Source organism: Poromitra crassiceps, assembly GCF_964638095.1.
Source record: "Poromitra crassiceps genome assembly, chromosome: 21".
Lineage (NCBI taxonomy): Eukaryota > Metazoa > Chordata > Actinopteri > Beryciformes > Melamphaidae > Poromitra > Poromitra crassiceps.
The window spans coordinates 6,130,846-6,141,802 of record NC_139638.1 but is presented as its reverse complement, the minus strand read 5'-3'; the positions used below and the strand labels follow the sequence as shown (position 1 = coordinate 6,141,802).

Genomic DNA, 10,957 nt, shown 5'->3' with positions numbered 1-10,957 from the left:
AGAATAAAACTGAAGCAGCTGTTGCTAACTGAATGGTCATGGTTGGTACTACTAACCAATCAGATCTCAGATCAATCGCCTCATCGGTTTTTAATCAGAATTGTCATGATGGACAATACATCCATATTGTGATGCTTTCTGCCCCTCTATATCTGATCAGGGGTCATTCATGAGAACAAGACGCAGCTATAGGCCTATAGCCTACAAACAGGAAGATAAGACATGGTCGGAAAGGAAGACTCAAAACCACTCAAACCACCATATTTTAAGATTACTGGCAATTCAATCTAAACGTCTATTTTGCATTTACCCTGTTGTGATGTAATCCATGCCAAGCTTTGCATAGTCGTGTGTTACTTACTACTGTTGTCAAAAACCGCAAGCAAGAGAGACGCCACAGCCTGCATGTAGGCTACAGTGTTGCCAGATACTGAGGTTTCAAGCCCAAAAACCACTAAAAAGCACACAAAACCGGCCAAACAAATGCAGGTCAAGCGGGCTGCCCAAGGCCCATTTTTTCCTGTACAATGGAACCCAAAACAGCCCCAATGGCTGAAAACTGCCCAATCTGGCAACACTGCATGTACCCAGATAGCCCATGAACAAAAGGACACCAACAACTGTGGCATATCCACACACAATGCCATAGCATGAGCTTACATCAAAGGACTAGACACCAGGTAATGGCTTTACCTGCCCCCCACCTCCCCCTAATCTGCCCTGACTACACCCAGCTGGCTGATTGGACCCCTCCCTTTCTGGGGTGACCAATCAAGTTCAATGGTCAGCCCTTCCAAGCCTAAGATCAGGATATGACCACAGAGAAGAGCTGCTGTTTGGTCATATCCCTCAAACTTTGAGGGTGTTTGTTTACTCTGGACTTTACTCTGTGGATGAAGAAAACTGCCAATAGGGGTTCCAGACCATTGAGTTGCCTTCAGCGTTCGTATAGCAGCTCTTTGTCTCAAGACTTCTGCATCAAGTCTCTGCCAACTATTGTTGCTGGTGCTGCTAACCTGATCACCTGAGGACAGATATGCAACACATCACTGGTAAGCTTCACCTTTAAATCTCTATTCAATCTAACTGTGCTGTTGAGCATGCAAGTGCAATGTGCCATTGTGCGTATCAGTGTTAAAGACAAGGAAACACTGCAACTGATTTGTTGATTTATTGGGCCTTGTATACTTCACTCATGCAAGCAATGTGATAGTGATGTAGTCCTGAGAATCAATTTATTTATTTCAATTTATTTATGCAGGCCACCATGAGAAGATGTGAAATTGTAAATCAGTATTACTAGATTGCTCAAAATGTACAGGTGGTGTAGAAATAATACAGATCAAAGTAAGGGTGTGTAAAATTACTGCCATTCTTCCAAGTTTTTGTTTTATTTATATATATACTGTATATATAAATAAATATATATATTTCGCAAACTCCATAATAAACCATTTTGCATGTGCTATATAATGCATAGACTGATTTTTGCAGCACTGTTTTTATTTGTATTTTCTCTGTCTCCACAGACTGCAAGCCTAACCTCAGCATGCTCCCTCAGCCTAACCTCAGCATGCTCCCTCAGCCTAACCTCAGCATGCTCCCTCAGCCTAACCTCAGCATGCCCCCCCAGCCCCCTCCAGGAGCTGATTCATACCAGCAGGGCTGCATCAAGATGAAGCTGGAGAACGCTGATCTCTGGAAGAACTTCCATAGCATTGGGACAGAGATGATTATCACTAAGCATGGAAGGTAAAACATCATTTATGCAGTTAGTCAGCTACTGAATGAAGACATCCTTTGTTAAAGGAGACAATTAATTTCCAGTTGGTAGCGTGTTTCTCTGCTTTCTAGTGGTTCTGGTAGTTTTTTCTTTTTTCTTGTCAATATCCGTTTCTCACACTAACCAAAACCTAAGAAAAATTATTGCTCGTCATGTTTTAGGTTGCAGTGCTCACGGAAATGATGTTTCTAAGATGTTGATATCAATAAACTTGGGTTACTGATTAGGCTACTCTGGTGTGCCTGGCAACTCTCAGTTCAGTGTTGCCAGATACAGCTGATGGTTTTTCAGCCCAAAGACTGTTCAAAAACGCCCAAAATGCACACAAAAGCACGTATTAACCAAGCCCATTTTTCCTTGCACATTGCAAGCCCAAAACAGCCCAATTGGCAGAAAACCACCCAATCTGGCAACACTGTCGACAACTTCTGTTTTCAAACCCATTTTGTTCTCATCTTGTATACATAAAAAAAGCCATCAAGATTTATGAATGGAGTTTTCAGTGATCTGATGTGATCTGATGTGATCTGATCTCTATCTGTGTTTGTGTGTTTCAGGAGAATGTTTCCACACTGTAATGTCAGTCTGTCTGGGCTCCAACCCTACGCCAATTATGTGGTCATGGTGGACATGGTTTCTGTAGACAGCCTCAGATACAAGGTAAGGAACACAACACACCATGAGCTTATTTCATACACATGCACAGCAAGCATGGATTTACATAACTCTCAGGTTTCTCACGTTTTCCCCACATTTGAAAAACAAAAATCAAGGCATTAAAAGTTTTTTAAATAAAGTGCTTGAATTTAGGCTTTTTCCTGCATAGAGTATTACGAGAGGCCATGAACTCAGTTAAACTTTGCACCGCTTTCAGCTTTTGGCAAGCGACAACAAAATGTTTTTCTAACAAGTGTTAGAGTGCAGGCGGTGGCTTTCTGCAATTTTGCAATTTGAACTAACACAGTTAAGCCACAGTTGAGAAATGTTCACACATTCATGTCTCTCTCTTAAATTGTGTGAGCTTCTGCTAGTTTTATTATAAAGAAAAGTCTCTGTTGTAACAGTAATTAACCTTGGTCCATGTCTCAAACGATGCTACCGGTATGTTGGGTCCTTGAATTTTGGGAATTGGACCTCAAATAACTTGCATTTTATTTTGAAGGTGTGGGAACCCTGAACTCTGTATTTGGGCAAAACACATTCATTTACTTTACTTTACTTTATTGTCATTTAGCAGATGCTTTTATCCAAAGCGACGTACAACAGATAAAATACATCACACAATAAAACATAGCAGAACAATGAAAATAGATTAAAACGGACAATATGTGATCAGGATAAAAAAAAATAGGCATAGATAAACGATGATCAAGAGTGCAGATTATTACAGTGTATAAAATAATTCAGGGATCAAAGAGATGCAGTAGAGGGAGAGGTAGAAAAGTGGATGCGGTAAATAGATGTGTTTTTTAGTTTTCTTTTGAAAGCCTCCTGATTTCTTGATTTTTCTCCATTGTTTTCCACTTTTTGTTTTCGTTCATTGAAAGAATGGAGGTTAAACGCAGCAGATGCATTAAATGCAAAACCAGCAGTCTGCATCCAGGTCGCAGCTGAACCAGACACGGGCCTGCCCACACTAGGCCGTCCACTGCAGCCGCTGCATATCAAAGCCTTTCATCATTTCCTGTTTGTGTAGCCCCAGCTGGAGGCCCCACCAATTAGCATCCCTCCTCCACCCCCCCCCCCCCCCCCCCCCCCATCCAATCAGGGTGAATAGAGAGCCATCAGCCCCATCGTACATGCAACGGCCCTCCCATCTCGACAACAGCTCTGGCACCATTTGGCCACAGTTATTCGCACATACATGAAAAGAAAGACGTGCACGTGAAAGAGTGGAGAGAGCTTCAAATTTGGCTCGTTGCGATGCTGTGTTTTTGTTGAAACAAGGTGTGTTTTCATGATATATGCCTCAACTTTTTGTTGAAGGGGGTTTGCTATATCAGCATCAGAAGTATTTTAACTGTCATCATAATTTATACTGACTTCCTTTACATGTGGAATTTTCATATAGACAACACACAGGTTTCTCATCCATAACATCCTATCTCAGATCCTATCTCAGTCGTTATGGGTAGAGGAAATCATTGAAAGACTGGAGTGCTGCTTGTTCAGACATGTCCTGGGGTCTCACAGTTGTACTTCCTCTCTTCTTCTTCTCCTCCCCTCCTCCGTCTCTCTGCAGTGGAATAAGGAGCAGTGGGAGGTGGCGGGCAAGGCGGAGCCCCAGCCCCCATGTCGGAGCTACCTGCACCCCGACTCCCCTGCCACGGGGAACCACTGGATGAAGCACTCTCTCTCCTTCCTCAAGCTGAAGCTCACCAACAACACCTTGGACCAGCATGGACAAGTAAGATCTTAACCCTCACGCAGACCCACGTTCTCAAGTCTTTGAGTTGTTTCTTTGTACCCGATGCAACGTTCTGCTCACTCTGCTTTGCTCCACCCGTTAGATCATCCTGCACTCCATGCATCGCTACTACCCCAGGTTTCATGTGATCCAGGCGGACAGTCCGTACACCATCCGCTGGGGCCCCTGCCCCTTTCAGACCTTCTCCTTCCCAGAGACCTGCTTCACCGCAGTCACCGCCTACCAGAATCACAAGGTGACAATCAAAAACCAACAACAACTTTCAAAAGTGCATGCCATAGGTATGCTCATACATGCTGTTTTATTGAAACAAACAACTTTGCACTAACTGACAATTATCTTTTCTTGCCTTTTTTTTTTTTTAAAGATCACCCAATTGAAGATTGAGCACAACCCCTTCGCTAAAGGATTCAGGGAGGGAGGCACCCATTCCCACAGTAAAAGGTAGGCTTCGTTTATTAACGAGAGATGGAGGTTTTAGTAGTAGGCCACTAACCAGTCACGACACTAGTACGTCTCGGCTACCTCGCTAACTGCCTTGAGTTACCGGCGCTGATTTCAACAGGACCTAATGATTGTAGTTTATTTATTTTACATAAAAAAGAACTAGTAACTGTTCAAATTATCTGCATCAAAATGAAGGTCAAAACAGTTTTTGTTGTGGTCTTCTTTGGATTTTAAAACATGGACAGCATGACAAAAAAATTAGAATGAGCTACTAGTCTCCATGTATACAAGAAATGGCAGGAAGCCACACAAAATGCCATAAATACTCCTTGAGTATTTCACTCAACTTTAAATTATTCAAATTATACTCCACTCTCTTTTCCATAGGTGTCGTTCAAATATGAGTCCTAACAGATCTGCAAAGAGAGCCACAGTGGATAGGAATGCCCCATGCAAAAGTCCTCCAGGTAAGTCACCCACCCCCCCCCCCCCATAATTAACATATTCATAAAAATACATAATCTATATGATCTCAAAGTGCCAGTAGGCTATGTGATTACAAATTAAGACACATTTACTGAAGCAGCATGGTTTAAGCTATGACACTTAGCTTAGTGCTATCTATTAAATTGTATTTCCCTCCCAGGCCTCCAGAGGACGCCGTCCACCTCTCAGTCAGCAGAGGAAAGGAAGAGCCACGGCTCCACAAAGGAGGCAGTGAAGGAGGGTGACCTTTCACCCTGGGGTGCCGAGCGCGACCCGTCTGACAGCCTACACACGCAGGGGCCCGACTACAGCTGTGAGGAACAGATGGTCCCCGCATCCATGGCCTACCAGCCCTACAGGTACCGTTAAGCTAGCAGAACTTTCAACCTATCCCTGTTGGGAAACTGGGTCACAGGACACAACACAGGACAATCAAATATAAGCAGAGATATTCTAAATAAGTGGAAAACATACTTGCATAATATTATGCTTAATACTATAATATCAATAAGGATGTGATATTTAACATGATGTTCCCTTTGGACAGTGTGTGTATGTGTGGATGAGGAGGTCTAGCCTGCCACACATATTTTAACATATTTACATACAGAGACTGTTTTATGACAAATTGTTCACTCTGAGCTGGCCGTAGCAACTGTGGCTTTGAATTTTTTTTATTTATTTTTTTATTCATTAGATAACTTTTCTTACATGCTTGTTATTCTCCTGCCAAAAAGAATCAAACATGTTTTTGAAAATGACTGTATAGAGACATGGGATAATTTGATAGTTGTGTATCTCAGTGTAGTTTATTCAATCAGAGACAAATTAACTGGAGTGGAAAGATACATGGCCAATAGCAACAGAAGCTCACATGGATGATCAAAACATCAGATCAAAACACATGCAGCATGATTAAAAAATAAAGGATTAGAATTCAACCAAATTGAAGAAAAAAAAATGTTTTTCTCTCCAGATCTGTGGAGTACGACAGACATCCATCCCCTTCCAACGGGCCAGAGGACGGCGATGGACGGCGAAGCTACGAGTCCCCTGTCCCGGACGTGGCCACTGTCCCACATGGACACCACCAACAACACTGCAGCGTGATCCAGAATCAGATGTCGGCGCCCTGCCAGGACTATCGACTCACCCCTCTCGGCGTGCCCGTGTCCTCCAGAGCCGGCTCAGTCTACGGCTTCTCGATCTACGGCCACGGGTACCAGCCGGAGCAGAGTGCGGCGCAGTGGGGGGAGGTGGAGGCTGGTGGACAGTATATGGTGTACTCCCTCACCCACCCTGCTACTCCAACCCATCCACTCGCCACAGCCGAACATGGCACCCAGACCCAACAGCGTAGCTACCAGCAGCACCGCGGCAACACAGCAGACTGGAGCCAGTACCCACTCTTCTCCTACTCCTGTTGATGAACTTTGGGTCATTTGATCGTCAGTAGGCTATGCATCTGAGGATAAAACAGTTAAAGAAAAAAAAACGTTTAGTCTCACACTCAAGAATCACGAAAATGACACTTGATTTGACCAACAACAACAACAAAAATCGATAAAGAAATTGATTTGCATTAGATCAAGTGTTTTACTTATTGTATGAGGGGTGTACGTTTCATTATTTTCAGGATTTCAATTTCTTTGGACATAAATCCTATTCATTTCCAGTAAGAGGAGATGTTTGTTTTGCCAGCCTGGATGCGGCTGATGACCTGCTGTCAGTTCAGGTTGAGCTTACATGATCGCTTGTGTTAAGAGATGTGTCAGGATGTTGGGGTGACCCTCAGCTGGAAACAAGCACGCACGATGAAATGATACCCGTCTGTACTGTGACCTACCGGACTGTTGATGCCAATATTAAGACACCAAAGGTTGGATTCTTGCATTGGTATCTCCCATTGTCTGCCCATTTTTATTTAGAAAGCCTAGTGTATGTATGAGTGGTCACACTTGTATCGAAAACGAGATGACATGTGTTACACAAAGTGTAATTTACCACGTTATTTTATTCAAATTCACAAACAAAAACGGTCTCAAAAGAATTCACTGTTTTGGAATGTATCAGATTTGAAGTATCAGAATCAGTATTGGTGTAAATAAACATGAAACATACTGTATATTGGTGTTACGAAGCAGAGGAAATAAATAGTTGAACGAAATGATTTATTTATTTATAAAAATGTGCAATATGTGTGACTTCACTTCTGTTTATGTGGACAGACAACTCCTGTATTTGGGCTATCGTGTCAGGAATTTGTATCTGGTTCATAAACCCAGACGAATCTGGAGTGATTATTTTCGACCTTATTATAGTTCAGCTGCAGTCCCAGTTAGATTCAAGATTCAAGATTCAAGATTTATTAAGTGTCCCAAAAGGGCAAATTGGATTGCAAAAAGCGTAGTACAAAGTACATACATAAAAACAAATAAGACAAAAAAACATTGTAAAAACAGTCTAGAGCAGCAGTTTAAAGTGCAACACAATAGTTAAAGTGCAAATGACAACAGTAGCAACGATCTAAAGTGCACAGTAGAGATATAAAGTGCATAGTAGCAAAGTGCAGTTCACTCACAGCAGCACATTTATATCACAAGAAAGAGCTACAATGTATCATTGTATTAAAGCACAAAAGAAAAAACCTCGGTCCAGACCAAAGGGCAGACAAAGTATATAATACAGATGTACTGTACTGTACCCCTAAGAATAAATAAAGATAAAAGAATAAAAGAATAAAAGGATCAAATAAATAAATAACAAAATAACAGCAACGGGCACAAAGGAATTTCTGTATCTGTTCTTTTTAACTATGGGGGCACGAAGGCGGACAGAACACATGCACGGCCACATCTCTACTGTCCAGCACTTTCAAACACCATGTATCACTGGAAAGGTTCCTGGCAAAAGCACTCATTAGCACTAGACCCATCACCCTGAAGGGTGTGAATGTCCCTCTCTCTCTCTGGCTCTGTTTAGGCCTGTTAACATGCGTCTTGGGTGATCCAATCGCAAGTGGGCAGCTTGCATGTCTGTTCACACCTGGCATTGGAATGTACATGCTAACAAGCCATTACTGTGTAGCACCTAGCAAGCAGATTAGCTAGGTCAGTGGTTCTCAAAGTATGGTCCGCGGACCCCCAGGGGTCCTTGAGGGGATTCCAGGGTGTCCCCAGCAAAAAAGGGGTATTTTATTTTCACTAGAATTGCATCCATAAGTAACAGTGACAGATGGTCATGGGTTTCATACACATTCTGTAACAAAACCTCTAAAAGCTCAAATCTTCTTAAATAGGGGGTCCATCAGCCCCGGTGCCAGACCAGATATCCAGAGGGGGCACAAGCCTTAAGCAGGGGGGCACTGATAAAATTTGTCCCCCCCCCCCAATAAACTGATGTTAAAAAATAAGAAAACAGAGCTTTACTAGTTACTGCGGCGGAGCCAGCTGCTCCTAGGGGAGAGCAGAGCAAGGAACTAACCACTGTCCACTAACACGGATATTGATGTAATGGGTGTATATATACCACTCTCATAACATGTGTATCACTTAGGGTGTTGAGTGTCATAGTCTATTTTTTATTTGTCTTTATTGAATGTTTCAAAACGGCATGTTTAATTAAGAATAGGCTAATGATTATTTCCACCCACCACTCATTTAATTTGGTTAGTTACTTTCATGTCAAAAGTTTGGAAGCAACAAAGTGTAGCATGCTGAGGAAAGTGGGCGGAGTTTCCCAGCATGCTCTGGGGTAGTGTCTTTCAACAATGTGTTTTGGAGATTAAACCTTCCTGTTCTCTATATATGTGCTATTAGCAGTGTTGGGGGTAATTCATTACAAAAGTAACATATTACATGTAATATATTACTTTTAGTAGTAACTCAGTAATACAACTTATTACTTATATGATTTCAGTAATATTATACCAGTTACTTTGTCAAGTAACTCAAGTTACAAATTGAGTTAATTTTTTTTTAAATCAAAGCACTTCTTTAAAAAAGACAATCATTTCCTAATCAAACTGTGTGTTTTTATGCAAATAACCACTATAGATGACAATAACAAAGGAAAATAATAACATTTAGAATTTTGGATTGACTTCAAGGCGGTCGATGTCATTCTGCTTCTGCTGTTGTTTTGGTAAAAGTAATCCAAAAAAGTAGTGTAATAAGTAACGAGTTACTCTACACAGACAGTAATATTGTAAAGTAACTTATTACTTTCAAATGGAAGTAACTAGTAATATGTAGTATATTACATTTTGAAAGTAACTTGCCCAGCACTGGCTATTAGTTATCTGCAATGTTATGTGATGACTAGTAGAGTTGTTTTGCATGCTAACTACATTGCTTTACAATGTTAAATGTTGTCAAACTAAAGTGCAATGAAAATCCCTGTGAAGCAAACTTTCATGAGAATAGATACATGACAATAAATGTGAAGAAGATTTTGTTCAAAAGACGACTCCCCCTCCTATTCTTACCACTTATCTTTGCGTAAATAACAAATAACATGGGGCCGGGGGGTACAGTATATAAACATACACAACTGACAGTTTCATCACCAGAACACCATGATAGGTGGGATGTATGAAGAGAAAGTATGAGGAAAAAACAGGCTATTTGTGCACACAATATAAAAAGCATGCACACCTAATAAAGAATACCAAATAAAGAAAAGAGTCTTTGCAACAGGTGGTGTTGCTTTAAGCTCTGACTAATCAACTATAAAGTTGATGACATCCTCCATGTCTGCATGTAGACAACAGTTACACAAATACACAAAAATCAGCGCTACCAAGTTTAATTATGGGAAGTGGGTAAAATGTTTGAATCTTACAGAATAAGCTAAATTGAGCATAAGCTTAAGACAAATTTGTACATTTGATTACATTTGCGGGCATGTGTTACAAATTATGAAATTGAAACACGAAATAATGAAAGTAAGGAGGTATCAACCCAAATAAGGGAACAATATGTATTTTTTGCACTATATCAGGGCATGAGGTCAGGGGTTTCCAAAGTGGGAGGCGGGCCTCCCCAGGGGGGCTCCAAGCTGTTTCAGGGGAGGCTCAGTGAATGGAAGTGAAAAAATATTACATTAGTTATCAAAAGGAGATCGCATAGATTAGAAGAATAGTCTAAATGTGTGTGATTGGGTTAAGTTCAGAGACTACTATTTTCCCATTTTTTATGCATTTGGTGTAAGGTTATCTTGGCACAATATCAAGTAACATAATCATGATTCCATGGGCATCCATGAATTGAGGGAGGGGGCGCCTTTTTCCTAGAGTTGTCTGGGGGAGGCCCACAGTCTCAGACTTTGAAAACCCCTGGCCTACACAATTTGGCCTGATTCCAATACCAATACCCCCCCGGTCCATTCCCAGACTCTGTAAAAAAGGGTCACAGCGATGAGCTCTCTATTCCCACAAGAGGTCAGGGAGGACAAGGCATAACAAGAGAGAGAGAGAGAGAGAGAAACACACTGAGTGTGCATACTAACAAGGAGAGAGAGACAGAGCGAACGAGAGAGAGAGAGTGAGGGAGAGGGCGAGAGAGAGAGCGAGAGAGAGAGAGAGGGAGAGAGGGAAACAGATTTTGTGGCCATACTAACTTGTCTACATTCTCCCTCTGATAGACAGTGCTTAGGAGTTGAGGAAGTGGTGTCTGATGGTATGAAAGAATGATGCTGCACCCTGCCTGCACCCTGCCTGGCACCAAGCAGTTTATAGCAGACAGAGCCTTGAGCAGATCACTGAGGAGCAGCCCTTCCTCTCATTTCCTTCACTGGGACTGCTGGATGTTGAG

The 10,957-nt window shown here is 41.8% G+C and overlaps 1 protein-coding gene across 1 annotated transcript; it reads left to right on the top strand.

Annotated features, from left to right (window-relative positions):
* Nucleotides 1–1,036: 1,036 nt before the first annotated feature.
* On the top strand, nt 1,037–6,571 carry LOC310795224 (T-box protein VegT-like; the record flags this gene model as incomplete). Its single annotated transcript, XM_083657287.1, has 9 exons — nt 1,037–1,052; nt 1,530–1,752; nt 2,341–2,443; nt 4,026–4,190; nt 4,294–4,446; nt 4,579–4,655; nt 5,046–5,125; nt 5,305–5,503; nt 6,121–6,571. 9 exons carry the CDS (start codon nt 1,037–1,039, stop codon nt 6,569–6,571), a joined length of 1,467 nt encoding a protein of 488 aa, XP_083513413.1.
* Between the last annotated feature and the right edge of the window lie 4,386 nt (nt 6,572–10,957).